The sequence below is a fragment of the Castor canadensis genome, chromosome 15 (assembly GCF_047511655.1).
Source record: "Castor canadensis chromosome 15, mCasCan1.hap1v2, whole genome shotgun sequence".
NCBI lineage: Eukaryota > Metazoa > Chordata > Mammalia > Rodentia > Castoridae > Castor > Castor canadensis.
In genome coordinates this window covers 72974650-72992196 of record NC_133400.1, presented here as the reverse complement: position 1 = coordinate 72992196, position 17547 = coordinate 72974650, and the positions used below count along the sequence as shown (strand labels likewise).

General features: G+C 36.7%; 1 protein-coding gene across 12 annotated transcripts in view; it reads right to left on the bottom strand.

The window, feature by feature from the left end:
• The window catches only part of Arhgap21 (Rho GTPase activating protein 21), a 118458-nt gene that overhangs the window by 40498 nt on the left and 60413 nt on the right, over positions 1-17547 (bottom strand). For all 12 annotated transcript variants that reach the window (XM_074056492.1, XM_074056494.1, XM_074056493.1 and 9 more), the window contains one exon: positions 1513-1605. In XM_074056492.1, the coding sequence (XP_073912593.1) occupies positions 1513-1605 (93 nt within the window). The remainder of the gene's footprint in view (positions 1-1512; positions 1606-17547) is intronic.

The following is a 17547-nucleotide window of genomic DNA, read 5'->3' as shown; positions in this document are numbered from 1 at the left end:
CTACTAAGCTATTCCTCTATTTCTCTTGTCATTTCTGGTGGAAAATATTATTCAAAGGTTTAAATACCAATAGCTTTTATTTCATCAGTACCCTCTAATTTTAGTCCAGTTGATTTTCTTGCAGTATTTTTCCAATCTATGTATTTGCTTACTTGATTATAGTATGTATTGCAAAACTTAAATATGGGTATACACATGCTTTTGATTTTAGACATATTAATTCATTCTTCATTTTAATGGGGGGAAAGACATTGGATTACTCAGAAAAACCATTACTCAGAAGAATGGAAAAGAAAGAAAGACAAAGAACATAGGAGACCAAGGACAGAGAAAACAAGAAAAAAGAAAAAAATTTACTTTTTCCTGTGGTAAACAGCATCTCCACCTCATCTTTTCAATCTTGTGACACAAGATGATACTTTCTGTGTAATGGAATCCCATATACATACTAATACACATGTTCTACATATTAATGTTGTTAAAGTTGGGCTTTAAGTATGATGAGAAAATAATTCAGCTAAGTAATACATTAACAGTGCATCCTAATAAATCTTAGTAATGATATTCTCACTAATTTGTAGTTCAAAATACATCATTTTATTCAAAAGCCAGTAAATGACAAGTTTTTCCGATTCTCACTTAAATTTTTCACTCATCTCTGAAATCTCTACCTTCTTCTCATCCCCTGTACTAGGGGTTGAACTCAGAACCTCACACGTGCTAGCCAGGCATTCTCCACTTGAGCCTTTTTTGCTATAGTTATTTTTGAGACAGGATCTCACATTATGCCAGGGCCGGCCAGACTGGGACCTCCTATTTATGCTTTCCAAGCAGCTAGCATGACAGGTACACAACCATACCCAGCTTATTAATGGTTGAGATGGGGTCTCATGGACTTTTTTGCCCTGACTGGTCTCAAACCTCAATCCTCCTAATCTCCTCCTCCCAAGTAGCTAGGATGACAGGCTTAAGCCACCATACCTAGCTCTGTTTAGTTTTTATAAAATTACAAATCACGAAATATTTTAGTGCAAACACCTACTATATCCAGCTAGGAAGACCACATTCAGTGATACCTGCAGGTAAAAGGTGCTTGCAACTTCACTGGAAACTTAAGCCACTGTTTGTGCTATAAATTAATTCATCTCTGGCTGATCAAGCACTTCTAGAATTTGGAGATCCAAAATTATTATAGCCATGTCAAATAGATAACTTCATCAGTTTGCTATTTTGTAATCCTTTGTCAAATTCAACGTATGTAAAATAGATTCCTCAAAAGAGCTCTGAGTCTGTCATCTGTACCCATAATTCATCAATTTATATTATTACTTCTGTTCAAACCCATCCATTCGGGTATCAAGAAACATATAACTAGGCCGAAACAGTAATAATAGATGTGGAAAAAGATGGATATGCATTCAGAAAAAGAAAAAATATGGAACACAAACATGTGGAAGGAAGAAATGAAGTGGAAAAGGAATTTAAAAGGTATCATCTAAAGATTATTAGTACCTGTGCATAATCCAGCTTCAAAAGCAGGTCCACCTTCCTTAACTTGCTTAACAAATATGGTGTCCATTGGTTCCAAGCGGTTTCTTTGTTTTCCTATGGGAGTGAAAAAGCCCAAGGTATGATATTGCTTCACAATATTTTATGACAATATAAAAACATAAAATGGTATTTAATGGAGATAATTAAGTAGAGATTTCTGATGAAATATTAAATGCATATCCTGAACCTAGGTGATAAAATCACAATATAGGAGTTTCCATTAACTCAGATATTTATTTTGCTTCTTCCAACCATAACACTGGTTTCCTTTTATTAAGTATATTCTATATATCAGTTACATCACATACTATATATACCTTAGAGCTGTTAATTTCCATAGCAATTAAGTGTTACTACCATCCCCGTATAAAAGACAAAACTGGGGCTTGCAGAGATTAAGCAACACCTCCAGCGTCACATAGCTAATAAGTGCCAAAGCTCATTACACAGGCAGTGCTCGGTCTGTTGCTTTTTAATACTTTATTGTGCTAAGCATAAAGATATAATGAAAAACAAGACATTTCTTCCCAAAGGGATGCGGGTAGAGAAAGACATACAAATAAATGACAGTGTCGTATAAACCAGAGACAGGCACAAAACAGAGTCCAGGCAATGAGGAGCGCACGCTCAAGCCTGTAATACAGTACTCCATGGAACATCTGCATTACCATCTAAGGTGTTTTCTAAAAACGAGTGTTCTAGAATCTGAACAGAAATCTGCGTTGTAACAAGTTTCCCTGGTGATTCTAATACACACATAAAATTAACAATAGTTTCAGTAAAATAGAAGTAAAGGAAAGGTTCACAGGTGAGAAGAAATGTTAGCTAAGAGATAAATGCCCCAAGTACTGGGGGAAACAGTGATTCTCAAAGTGTGGTCCTCAGACCAAAGGATCAGTATCACCTGAGAAAAGTGTCAGAAATGCAAATCTGCGGGCCTGACTCCAGATCTTCTAACACTGAGGTGATTGTGATGCATACTCATTTGAGAACCACTGAAGTAGAAGACACAGGTTAGACACCTGAAGAATATAACCAAGAAGACAGCATGTATGTATGCAGAATAATATGATACTACTTGTTAAACAGCAACACTGGGCAAAAAAAGAATGCCACATACTATTGCCATGTATTTTATTGCCATATAAAACGAAATCTTTTTTTGGTGAGACTGAGGTTTGAACTCATGGCTTTGCATTTGCAAAGGAGGCACCCTACCACTCGAGCCACACCCCAGTCCATTTTTGGTCTGGTTATACTAGAGATGGGTCTCTTGAGCTATTTGCCTCAAACTGTGATCCTCTCTATCTCAGCCTTCTTTTCCTCTCTGTAATGATTATGTAGCTAGGATTACAGGTGTGAGCCACTGGTGCTTGGCTAAAACTGAATTTTTATATACAAAGGTGGCTCCAAAGAAGTTTTTTAATGGAATAACTATAATGTAGGGCTTGGGAGCTGATCAAGTACTTGATTCCAGTACTTGGAAATCCAAAAAGATTATTACAATTATGCCAAATATCTGTAAGTTCCTCTTACCCACTGAGCTGTGCACTCTGAAAGAAGCCCTCTAAAGCAACAAATGGATAACTCAAACACTTAAGCCATGGTGGTATAGTGGAAAATGTTTCAGAAGTCAGTAAACATGGATTCAAATCCTTACTGTGCCACTTGAAATTTTCCAGGCTTTATTTTTCTTTGTAGAATTTTTGAAGCACTCACTATAATTACATTTTTGTTTGTTTATGTATTTGTTAAGCGTCTCTCCCACTATCATGAAGGACAGAAAGTCTGTCATACTCACTGATAGCCATAGCACCGACAGCAACAACTGACACAGAGCAGGCATTCAGAATTATTGGGTAAATGAATAAATTTATTATCTATTTTAATTCATACAAGCCTTCAAGATGGGCATTATGATCCTAAAATTGCTATTTGGTTGAAGAAGAAACAGAGACTAAGTAACCTTGTAAATGAAGCAAAGAAGGTCTGAATTCAAAGGTGGTATTCCATGCTGCCTCAAGAGTGATTGAAAGTAATCTATTTGCAAGCTGTACTGAATGCAAGTCGTCCATTTACAATTACTGTCCTGATTTGCATTCTAAGTCATATTGGCCATGTACTTAAAAAAATTTTTTTTTCAGTGCTGCAATGGAACCCAGGGCCTTGTGCTTTCTAGACAAGGGCTCTGTCACTGAGCTACATCCTCAGCTTCCCACTTAGGTTTGTGTAAGTACACAATATACATACAATGGTAGAGTGGCTCAAGGGGTAGAGCACCTGCCTAACAAGTGTAAGGTCCTGAGTTCAAAACCTAGCACTACCAAAAAAAAATTCTATACTCTTTCACTTTAAGTCTTGAGTTAAACATTTGGTTCATTAATTTTAAGAGTATCTTCGTTTTAATATATGAGGTCTATAATTCTGCTTAAACCAGAAGTCAAAAGTACCAAATTTAAAATGCATTTCAGGCCAGGTGTGGTGGTACAATTCTGTAGTCCCAGCACGAGATGGGGGTGGGGCTAAGACAGGAGAATTGTGAATTTGAGGGCAGCCTAAGCTACCTAGTGAGACCTGTGAGTGAGTGAGTAGTGAGTAAATAAATAAATAATGTTACTCTCTTAGTTTTTTAGTTTTCGCAGGTAAGTTTCTAGACATGCAAAACTCAAAGCCTCCACCTGAATTTGATTATTCATCAGGAAAAATGACTCTTCTGCTTCCCTGCCATGATGGCGTAGCAGAGCCAGACAGCATCCCCGGCCATTTTTAGTAAAAGCCTTTCTCGATTCCCCACCTGTACTTCATAATTCCTCAACTTTTTAAAAACAGAGCCTGTTTCGAAGACCTCATAAGTATCTTATTCAAGTGTTTTTCCCTTGAACCTTGTTAAAAAGAAATACATTTTTTTAAGCACATACATGTAATTAAATCTTTTTGTATTCGCAGGAAAGTAAAAAGACATTGACCTTACATGAATGGGAATTTATCTTACACAAAGTGACCAGACTTAAACAGAAAAACATAAAAAAAGTATGAGAATTTACTTGAAGTTAAAAATTACACTTGAAATCAGAAAGAATGCACATATTTCTACATTACAGTAATATGATAAATTTGGGGAAAGTAACGAGTGAAAATTAATGCTATAAATAGCTGATGCATCTAAATACTGAATTTAATATTCTTTTAGCATAATGCAATAATTGGGACCTTGGGACCCTAGAACCAGATCACATGGTTTAAACTCCTAGCTCTATCACTTATTTTCCAAGCAGACTACCAAATTTTGCAATATTTGATACATATTTAAACTAAAGAAAATTAGTTATTGATCTGAAATTCAATTTTAACTGGGCATTCTCGATTTTATATGGGAGATCTATCCCCACATGATTGTTATATTAAATATTTATAAGAGCCCCAATTTACTCATCTAAAAAACGAAGACAGTGATCATTATTCCTACTGGACAAGACTGTTATGAAGATTAAATGAAATAATCCATTAAATGCTTATATAATGCCTAGCTCAAGTAGACATTTAATTATTATACTAGTCTGATCATAAACCTTATGAAGGCTTACATACAGATCAGGAATGAGCAGGCTCGAGGGACACAGAGTTTATCAGTCTGCAAGCAATCAAATACTGGTTGAGGCAATATCTGTAAAACTCAACTGTTGTATTATGAGGTAGTTGAAGAATATAGGCCAAAGAAAAAGGAACACAAGAAAAGAAAGTAGAAAGGTAAAAAGGATTACACTAAAAAACCAAAATCCAGTATGTCTGACACGAGCTGCATACCTGTCTCAAGGGGCTGGTGTCTAAAGTCAGGGTGTGACACCCCTAGGGCTTTGTGAATTAAGGGTGGTTTAAATATCTAATGACTTCCTCTTAGGAGAATACCAACGTCAGGATAGCTTACTTGCAACATTCAAATTATTTGCAAATTTAAGTATTAAATGCACAAATCAAACAGATCATAAAGCAACAAAACTTGAACTATGCCTGTCATAAAAAAAGACCATGAGGTGAATACCAGCAGAGAAATAGATCATTACAGTCAGGGAATCCCACAGTTCTGGAGACAAAAGAAGCATACTTTTGAATAGCCTGACAAAAATACGTAGCCTTTATGTAAGAAAAACTACCCCACATTGTTTACCAAAAGCAAAGTAACGGAAAATAGTAGCTATCACTAAGATGAAGCTTTTTTCTTTCTTCAGAGTTCTTAAACATGTTACTGAAGAACATCTTTAATGGAACCAAACAGTCTGTTTTTACAGTGACAGGTTTTTTTTAAATAAGGATTTATTTAAATAAATAAATTTAAATAATTTATTTAAATTATTCATTGATTTCATTGATGAGATCAGTCACTGAAAGGCCATTGAAATGAGACTGTTCTTCAGTATGAAACTTAAGTTGCAAGATACAAAACCAACATACAAAAGTCAGCAGCATTAATATACACCAATAGCAAATTATCCAAAACAGAAAGTAAGAAGGCAGTTCCATTTATGACAGCTACAAAAATGCCTACGAATAAATTTAATCAATGAGGTGACAGATCTCTTACAATGAAAATTCTAAAATACTGAAGAAAAAAATTGAACATACACAAAAAATGGAAAGCTATCCCTTGTTTATACTAACCAAAGCAGTCTACAGATTGAATGCTATCTCTATCAAAATACAAAGACACTCTTCACAGAACTAGAAAAATGACCCTAAAATTTTATAGAACTGCAAAAGTTCCACACAGCCAAAGCAATCTTGAGCAAAAGGAACAAAGTAGGAGGTGTTACACGACCCAACTTCAAAATATACTGCAAAAGCCAAGTATGAAGAAGTGTGGCATTTGCATAGAAACAGATCAAGGGAACAGAGTGGAGAGCCTAGAAGTAAACCCATGTGTCTACAGTCAAATGCTTCTCAACAAAGGTGCTAAGAACATACGTGGAGAAAGGACAGTATTTAATAACTGGTGCTGGGAAAACTGGATTTCCACATGCATAAACATGAGACTAGACCTCTACCTCTCACCAGCTACAAAAATTAACTCAAAGTGGATTGAAGGCTTATTAAATGAAATACCTGCAACTATAAAACTATCAGGAGAAAACAGAGAAGAAAAGCAGAGTCACAATGAAATATCAGCCATATAGCAACGGTATTACCACAAAAAAAAAAAAAAAAAACAAAAAACAAAAACCAGACTAAAGATAACAAGTGCTGGCAAGGACATGGAGAAAAGGGAGCACTGCTGGTGGGAATGCAAATTAGCACAGCCATTGTGGGAAACAGTATGGAGGGCCCTCAGAAAAGTAAGAACAGAACTGCCACATAATCCAGCAATCCCGCTACTGGGCATATACCCAAAGGATGTGAGATCAGTGGAAAAGACATCAACACTCCCATGTTTACTGCTGCATTACTCACAATAGCCAAGAAGTGGAAACAACTTAGATGTCCACAAACTAATGAATGGATAAAGAATATGCAGTACGCATGCACAATGGAGTACTATTCAGCCATAAAAAGAATGAAATCCTATCATTTGTAACAACATGGATGGAAATGCAGATCATTAAGTGAAATAAACCAGGCATAAAAAGGCAAGAAGCACATGCTCTCACTCATGTGGAATCTACCAAAGGTTGATCCTATATTAACTAAGACTAGAATGGTAACTGGCCAGGGTTGGGCAGAGTAAGGGAGAGGGAGGGCAGGGAAGGGCTGAGTTATAGTCAGATAGCAGCGAGATGTTCAGGTGGGCTACTGCACAGTACAAGGACTGAAGATAACACAATGTGCTGGATGAAAGCTAGAAGAAAGACTCTGAATGTTTCCACAACAAAGAAATGATAAATATTGGAGGAGAAAGGTATGTTTAACCTGAGTTAAATATTACACAATGTATACATGTTTAGAGCCTTCACATAGAACTCAGTAATATTAGTTTTTATGTTTTTAGTTATCAGCTAAATAATGTATTATCTATCTATCTATCCAGAAAAGAAAACAGACATCTAATTTTTATTTTGGGATTTGGTTTATTAATGTCATACAAAGCTATCTTGTTTAACAGAGATCTTAAATGATTAGGAAAAATCTGTGAATAGTAGTCATTATATTTTTCTAAATCATTTTAAAGCAAATCCAAGATACCATGTCAATTCATTCATAAATACTTAACTTCAGTTTTTTTCTTAAAGGAAAAGAGTGAAATGTTTCAGTGGTTCTTCACAGCACATATTCTGCAGAATGAGGTTTCTAAGAGAAGCTGACAAAATGCCCAACATTTCTGCTTTCATCTTCCTAACTATCTTAACATCAATGAAAAGCAATCTGTCTTCACAGCCATGACAGCCTCCAAAGCTATGAAATCAATTTAGAAAGTCTCACATGCAGAAATCGCAATACCACCTTAAATTAATTTTCTGAACAAATTTACCTATTCCCAATGAAACTGCCTATGTATTCAAATTCAATGAGCTTATATCAGCAAAAGAATACACGCTACATATATACATACAGACCTCCCTCCAGTGCACAGAACAGTGCCTGCAACATAGTAGATACTCAATAAATATTTGCTGACTTACTCAAATTATCATTCTGAAATGCCAACAATAAAACTGCCCTAAGCGCTTCAGAGACTTATTTCAGGCACAGAGCTACTGTACTCAACTGCTTGATGTCTCTCAGGTATAGGGAAAATGCTGCCTCTCAACTGTAGTTTGAGCATAATACCACTAGGTGTCAGACATGAATAAAATTTTTTTGGCAATAATAAACTAGGCAAGACCGTAGAAGCCTGTTCTACAAATATTTATGGAGCTCTTAACTCTGTGCCAGACACAGTGTAAGAATAAAGCAGTCTAGGATTTGCCTTTCAGACTATTCAAAGTTTATGTAGCATTGTTTTTTTCCCTATAGTTTCAAGAATTTCACAAACTATGTATCATGTCTAGATTCATAGCCCTGTTATTATTGTTATCCTAGATTTTAATTTCTCTGCAAACCTAGAAAAATTTGTCACAAATTTCTAACCACAAGCGACTATCTTTCCATCCTGACTTAACCACCTCTAAATCCTTTGATCAATTAAACTGGTTCCTCTACTTTGTGAAGAACTTCCATCCCCTCACACTTCTCCATTTGTCACGACATCCGCCTCCCCAAGAAATCACTCTTTCTTACTAAGATTATCCAGGGGACACATTTCAGCAAAATTCACCAACAACCACCTCACCTTTCCTTCCTCCTGACCTCTCAAAGTACTTGACTTGCCCATCTGTAACTATGGAGAGTGTTAGCCATATGTCAGCTCTTCTTGTTCTTGGCCTAATACAGCCAAATGAAACTGCATGACACCATTGAATTCGAGTTTGTAAGTTCAACCTCATTCTTGACACTGCTCAGAAAAGTCTCTTACTTGTATTTTAATTCCTGCTACCTTAAATGCTGTTTTAAACTTTTAATAACTTTAATTTGCTGTTCCATTCAGATTTACTCATACTATTTGGATATCTTTGTCTCCTATTCCATTGTGTCTCAGTTAGCCTCAGTTTTTTTCTTCAAACACAGTTTTTTTCTTCAAACTCTTTTTCCTTTGTCCTAACTCAGGTGAGGATTTAGTCATCAGCCTTCCTTGGGGCCTCGCTGCCAGTTATCTTTTCTTATGTGTACAACTTGAGTCAACCCGAGTCTTCTCTCCAAATCTCTCAGACACACAGAAGTTTCCCAAACTTAAAACAACAAAATTTCTTCCAGCCTTCCACATGGCTCTCATCTCTTATCCCTTTGTTTTCACACTTCTCACAAGTACTGTCTATACTCATTTATCTTCATCTGCTTCTGTTGCAGGGTTTCTCAGACATTAACAAATACCTCCCAGGGAGACAAAATCACTACCCACAGCCCTGTCTTTGTGGCAAGTCCACTTCTTCAACTCATGTCCAACCCACTAGTACTTGTGTTCCTTATCCCTCTGTCCACGGTACTCAGCCTGTTCTCAGGAACTTCACCAGTTTGCTCTTTGTCGGGTCTGGTCTGAGTACCTTTTGTCTCCATTCCAATCAATTCCCTGTAACAAACAAGTTTTCTACAGCCCCCTAAAATGGTCACCTCTTGATTAACAAACCACCAACTCTCCTGGCTGTCCTCGTCTTTCTTTTACTTATTCTCAGGTTTCCCTTCTGATTCTTCTTTCTCTGACCATCTCTTACATGTTATCTTCTCTAGGGTCCTATCTTTATCCTGTATGTCTTCATGTTCTCTGTGAATGGTTTCATTATGCCTTGTCCCTAATTATAACATACTCAATGACGGCTTCCAAATCTATTCTCAACCACCTACCTCTCCTCCCTGTGAGCTCCAAGTGCAAATTTTCAACCAGGTACTGAATATTTTACAGGCATCAGAAATGCAATTTATCCTAAGCTAAACTCATCTTCCTGGAGAACTGGGAGATACAATTCCCCTTCAGTATCATTCAGTTAATGACACCGACATCTATCCAGTTGGTCAAGCTAGAAAAGCTGAGCATGTTCCTCTAGACGTCATCGGTAACCAAAGACATACAATCCATCTCCAAGCTCCTTCACCAAAACTGGGCGAACAGAACTTCCAAATGGCTCTGAAATCTCCTCTGAACTACTGATTTTCCTTTTTCCTTCTATCAATAGTCTGATGGATGCCCCACCTGAGAGTCCTTCCCCTGTTATCACATGATTCCTTATGCCATGATACTGTAACAACTGTACGTATTTTTATTTTTACTTATGTAATTATTTTACATTTTCATCCTACCTGAGACTAGGAACTTCTTGAAGTCAGAGCCTGTGTCATGTGTGAGCATATATATGTGTTTTCTTTCACTAAATGTACACATACCAGGAGCTGTTCTGGACTTTAAGAAAGAAAGAAATAAAACAAAGGTCCTGCACTACACTCCAACTGAGGATAAAACATTAAGCAAGAAGTAGTGTAAGATGGCAATGTTCTAGAGAATAGTAAGCAGAGTGAGAAGGAAAGGGAGAGGGAAAGGCAGGCAGGGCTGTTTTTATGAAATGGTCAGGGAAATCCTCTCTAACAGGTGACATTTGAACAACATTCTGAAGGAAGTGAGGTTAGAGGCCATGTCGCTTCCTTCCTACCAAGTTGTTTGGTGGCTAGCTCATGGTAGCAACTCAACAGATGTTACTAAATGGGTGAACGAACAAGGAGAAACACATTTCTTGATTTAATACATTCATTATTTCTATGCCAATATTTCTGTTTTGGTTTTAGCCCAGACATGAAAAATTACCTGTTGAACATCGAAAGTAGAGATTGTACAATTAACTTTTTATTCAATGGGTTTATGAACCACATACTTTCAATGCAGACTAGCTGGAGAGTAGTAAGGAACACAAATGGGACTGTCCAGCTGAGTGGTGTCTGTGATCAGGTACAAGTTAGGAAGCTAGCTCAAAATCACCCAATGACAGGGCTGCCCCAGGACAGCATTTCTATGGAGAAGGCATTTCCAAAGGTGAAAACAATGTTCTAGAGAATATTAATGCTCTAACCATAAATTTTTCTTGACTTTCTTACCTTTACAGCTCTGTTGAGTGTCTCCACTTATTTCTCTAAATTCCTATATTTCATATTCTTTAAGGCCTTTAGGAACATTTAAAGAGATTTAAAAATTGCATCTATTTTGTGACTGCCAAATTAACTTCATGTAGTATGTTGTTTCTCAAAGTCTTGAAATTATTCCTAAAACATGGATTCTGACAATACCTACTCTAATCCAATTGAATTCCCATCATTGTACATTTCTATAATTATGGCTTCAGGGGACTTCTAATGTGCAATTAAGAGATTTTTTTCCAAATTTCTCATCTAACTTGACCACCTTGCCAGTTTATTTTATAAGCAGGATGTCCAAATTTCCATACAAATTCAGAATTGATATATTTTTGTTACTATAGTTCTAGCTTACACGCTTAAGTTATGTGAAATATGGTTTCTAAATTTTAAAAAGTCACTGACCCTAGTGTTAGAAGTACTTCTGGAAATATGGCAGAAGAAAAGTAGAAAGGTAAAGAGAAGCTTGTTTTTTTCTGTACCAACACAGACACCACATGCTTAACTCTGCAGTTCTGACAAAGGTCACCTAGGAGTGGCACCAAGGCAGAGTGGTGGCCATCACCACAGAGATCACAACGCCCTTCCCTTTGTTCAGTGCATTTGCTCACTGAACAGCTGAGCTCCTACCATGTAGCATGTACCTTCTAGGCACTGGAAACTCAGCCACGTAAGGCAATTTCCATCCTTAATTATCTTTGCTCTGAGTGTAATACACAAAAAACTATTCTATTTTCATAAACCATTGACAGTAGAGTGGAGTTAGGGTTTGTAGTTTCTGTACTCTGGAGGCTGAGGTAGGAGTTTAAGACCAGCCTGGGCAACACAGCATGACTCCACCTCAAAAAAAAAAAAAGAGAGAGAGAAAAGAGAAAAAAAAAAGAAAGGAGACATTGAACAGTCTATATCGGAAAGTTTTATTATCCCTATTTTTGTTTTTTAAGAAAGTGTTTCACTATGTAGCCTACTATAAAGCCTCACTATGTAGGCTGCTGGCCTCAACTTCCCTTTGTAGATGAGGCTGGCCTTGAATCACCATCCTCTTCCTCTATCTCCTGAGTACTGTTATTGTCAGTGTGCACCATCACACTGAGCTTATTTTGCAGGTTCTAATGACCAGTTTTTTGCCTCTTATTTCCTTGCATTGGATTTGTTAGTATTAACACCTCCCTGAACAAGTAAATCAAGAGGCAGGAGGAGTTTTCAACTTGTTTAACACATATGCACAAGAACAATATTAGATTGTCTCCAAAATATGAGCAGGAATTTTCCAGAGTAGAATTAAGAACCCCACATATCTACATCTTTTACTAATCTAGTCCATTTTGTACAAAGTATTCCTTCAAACATTTGATAACAGTTATATCACTGTTCCCCTCCAAGAATATAAAAAAAAGACAACATTAGGTCATAGATAATGATAATATGTGAAGAGAGACCAGGAGACAATTTCTAAAAATGAAGAAAGAAATCTATGCATATTCACAAGAAGTTCAATGAATGCCAACCAAAAATACAAAGAAATCCTCACCTAGACTCACTGTATGGATAGCTGAACACTAAAGATAGAAAAATCTTATAAGCAGATATATATTTTAAGAGTTTACCTCCAAAGAAGGAATGAACAAGACTGACTTCTTACTAGTAACAAAAGAAGCCAGGATCATTGAAGAATTCTGTAGTAGCAACAATGAGGTCGAAACAAAGACAGTTCATTTAAAAAAGAGAGAGAGAGAAAGAAAGAATAATAAGACAGTATGAAAGTAATATGTAGGCAATAGGGAGATGAGTGGAGTCAACATGTTTTAAGGACCTTACATTTTTCAGAAGAGGATACAATATCAGTAGACGCTGATGATTTTGCATATTAAAATTTCTAGGAAAACCACCAAGAAGAATGACAATATATTATTTGATATGTTAAGCATAAGGTAGGAAAGAAAAATTAATTTTAATCTCAAAAGAGAGAGAAAAAAAAAAAACGGGCACTTGTGGCTCATATCTGTAATCCTACTTACTCAGGAGGCAGAAATCAGAAGGATCACAGTTCAAAGCCAGGCCAGGGAAATAGTTTTGCAAGATCTTATCTCGAAAAACCCTTTACAAAAACAGGGCTCAAGGTGAAGGCCCTGAGTTCAAGCTCCCGTACCTCAAAAATAATAATAATAATAATAATAATAATAATAATAGTAAGGGGAAAAAAAGGAGATACAAGTCTGAAATAGAAATCTCAAAATAAAATTGAAGATTAAATAGTAAGTATATAATTAGACACATCAGAGGAAAATAGAGAATTCCTAAGTCTACCTACAAAGAACTAGCTGGTTTCAGAATTCACTTTTTCTCACATGACGAAACACCAGAAAAGCCAGCAAACGTTTAAATTACAGAGCTTCCAGCAGTCTCATAAGGCTGGGGAAATATCAGCCAGGGAAGAGAGCAGGAACACAGTCTGAGCAGGGGTGAAAAAGGGAAAGCTCAAACTGTCAAGCATGAAGGAACCACTTGGATTTCCTTCACAAGAAGCTGCTTCAGGAACACAGTGACTGACAGCCCTGCTACCCTTTGGGTCCACCACTATGTTCACACTAAGGCCACACTTGACCATGGCTGCTCAAAGCTGGATTCTTCTCAGACAGTGTTTGCCTAGGGACCTCTTGCTGGCCTAGAAGAGACTTCCCTACATCTTCCTGAAGTCTGAGGCCTTTTCTACCCATCCTTCCCCATTCTCTTCTTTCACTGGGGTCCAGTCTGTACATGTCCTCCTTCCCCTCCTCCTCTGCTCTTCATTCTTTCTAAGCATTCCCCCCATACATTTTTGCATGTGTCATCCTGTCTTGACATCTGCTAATCAGAGGACCCAAACCAATTATCAAAAAGATGAAAGCCCACCTTTAGATGAAGGCAATCACTGAAGAGAGATGAATAAATCACACACCATAAACGAGACTGGGTTAGTCCAGTAATTAAAGGCTGGTTTAACACTGGAAAACTAAATCAATACAATTTACTTTATTAAGAGATTAGGGAGAAAAAACAAAGAATTATCCCAAAAGATGCAGACCAATTCATAGGAGAGATATACCACTTTCACAGACTAAAAAGTCAATATTCCAAATAGTAAGGACAGGGGATTAGGCTTAGTGGTAGCGGGTATAAAAACAACCTACAAGCCAACCCTCAGAATAGAACAAAGTCTAGAACAGAGCAACACACAGACTCTTTATGATAGGTTTTACTATAGAATAATTGAAGAACTATAGGCTTTTCACTAAATGTATGGGATCAAATAAATATACAAATAAGAAAAATATTAATCTTGATCTGATAACACATGTAAAAATAACCAATTATAGGCAAATTGTAGGCTTAATTGTGAATGATAAAACAATAAAACACCTCAAAGCTAACAAAGTAAAGTATCGTTATGACCATGGAGTACAAAAAAAAAAAATTCTTGTATTAACCATAAAAGATCATTCCAGCATTAAAGCAGCAACTTTATCAAAACTACTAGTAAGAAATTGAAAGGCATGCTCAATGGGTATGTGCTATACATACACAGCTACTAATGAACGAGGTGTCTGCTCTACAGAGGTAGCTAAAATAAGTCCCCATTCAGAATATAAAAAATGCCTGCAAAGTAATATTTTAAAAGAACTTAAAGCTAAAGAAAAAAAAAAGATAATCAAACCCATTTGTCTTCAGGAAAATTTAAATTAAAACTATAATCTACATCACTGTATACCAACAACGACTAAAATTTAAAAGAATAATAAGTACCAATTGTTAGTGATGATACAGAGCACTTGGAACTCTCATGCAAGGTTCAATCACTTTGGCACAATCACTCTGAAAACTATTTGGCAATATCTACTCAATGTGACTGTGTGCATATATGTGACTCAGCAATGCCACTCCAACACCCATACGCCCACTAGAACGCAGCATGAATGCGTACAAAAAGGCTCACCTCTGTGTTGTTTGAGATTGTTACACACTGGAAAAAATTTAAATGTCTATCAATAGTAGCAATAAATTATATATATTCCTTGGATTAAGAAAATGTGGTATCTATACACAATGGAATTTTATGCAGCCATGAAGAAGAACGAAATGTTATCATTCGCTGGTAAATGGATGGAATTGGAGAACATCATTCTGAGTGAGGTTAGCCTGGCTCAAAAGACCAAAAATCGTATGTTCTCCCTCATATGTGGACATTAGATCAAGGGCAAACACAACAAGGGGATTGGACTATGAGCACATGATAAAAGCGAGAGCACACAAGGGAGGGGTGCGGATAGGTAAGACACCTCAAAAATTAGCTAGCATTTGTTGCCCTTAACGCAGAGAAACTAAAGCAGATACCTTAAAGCAACTGAGGCCAATAGGAAAAGGGGATCAAAAAGAATTAACCTAGAAGGTAACACCCACGCACAGGAAATCAATGTGAGTCAATGCCCTGTATAGCTATCCTTATCTCAACCAGCAAAACCCCTTGTTCCTTCCTATTATTGCTTATACTCTCTCTACAACAAAATTAGAGATAAGGGCAAAATAGTTTCTGCTGGGTATTGAGGGGGGGGAGCGGGAGGGGGTGGAGTAGGTGGTAAGGGAGGGGGTGGGGGCAGGGGGGAGAAATGAACCAAGCCTTGTATGCACATATGAATAATAAAAGAAAAATGAAAAAATAAATAAATAAATAAAAAATAAAAAAAAATTATATATATTCTTTTGTTTTAAATCAACTCAACTTCTGATCTACATAAGATAAATGCACTGATTTCAAGTGCATAGTACAATTAATACTGAAAAATACATATACCCATATGTTATCACCATAATCAAAACATAATGTTCCTCTCATGACAAAAGTTTTCCTAGGGCTGGGATGTAGCTCAGTGGTAGAGGATTCCCTAGCACGGGCAAGACTCTGGATTTGATCCTTAGCACAGCAAAAATAAGCAAAATCTTCCTGTGCTCCTTCCCAGTCAATTCAAGCAACCACGTATCTGTTTAGAGTTGTCTTTCCTCTGGGAATACACATAAGCGAAATCAGATAGTATGTACTTTTTTGGGCTTGGCTTCTTTCACACACCAAAACGTATTTGACAACAAAAAAAATAGGAATCACTAAAATTAAAAACTTTGCACATCTAAGGTACTGTAGAGAAACTGAAAAGACAACTTACAGAATGAGAGAAAATACACGTAAATCATACATCTGATAAGTCTAGTGTCCATTATATATAAAGAATTCTTAGAATTCAACAAAAAGACAAACCAATTTAGAAATGGGAAATGATCTTCAAAGACATTTCTCAAAATATATACGAATGGCCAAAAACATGAAAAGATACCCCATTCATTAGTCATTAAGGATGCATAGAAATCAAGACCTTCGTGCATGGCTAGTAGGAATGCAGAAATGGTGAAGCTGCTGCAGAAGACTTTTGAGCTAGCAACTGCACTCCTAAGTGTCCATTCCAAAGAACTGAAAGCAGTGACTCACATGAATACTTGCATATGCATGTTCACAGCACCACCACTCACAACAGCCAAAAGGCAGAAACAGCCCAAATGTCCACCCACAGGAAAATGGGAAAGAAAGTAACATATACACACAATTAAATACATTTATTAATTAAATACATTTACATATTGGTTAAACATGTTTAATTGTATGTATAGCTCACTATTTGTTTATCAATTTTATATACTTAATTGGATATATATTTTGGCGGCACTGGGGTTTGAAGTCAGGGCCTTGCACTCAAGTGCTCTCCTATTGGAGCCATACCTCCAACCCTACAATGAAATATTATTCAGCCATAGAAAGGCATAAAGTAGTAATATATATAAAAACACACACACACACACACACACACACACACACACACACACACAGGTGAACCTTTAAAACATTACTCTAAATGAAAGAAGCCACATGGAAAAGGCTACGTGTTATGTGATTTCACTTATTAAGTTCACAGAGACAGAAAACAGATGGGTGGCTGTCAGGAACTGAGGGGAAGAGAGAATAATTACAATTTTCTTTTTGGAGCTGGTGCTGGTGGTTCATGTCTATAATCCTAGCTACTCAGGAGACAGAGATCAGGAGGATTATTGTTGGAAGCCAGCCTGGGCAAATAAGATAGCGAGACCCTATCTTGAAAAAAACCTTCCCAAAAATGGCTGGTGGAATGGTTCAAGGTGTAGGCCCTGAGTTCAAGCCCTGTTACCACTAAAAAAAAAAAAAAAAAAAAAAAAGAGAGAGTTACTTTTGGAGATGTATAAAATTTTATACATGTTCTTTAACTGTGCATTAACTGGCACTGAACTATTCACTTCAAC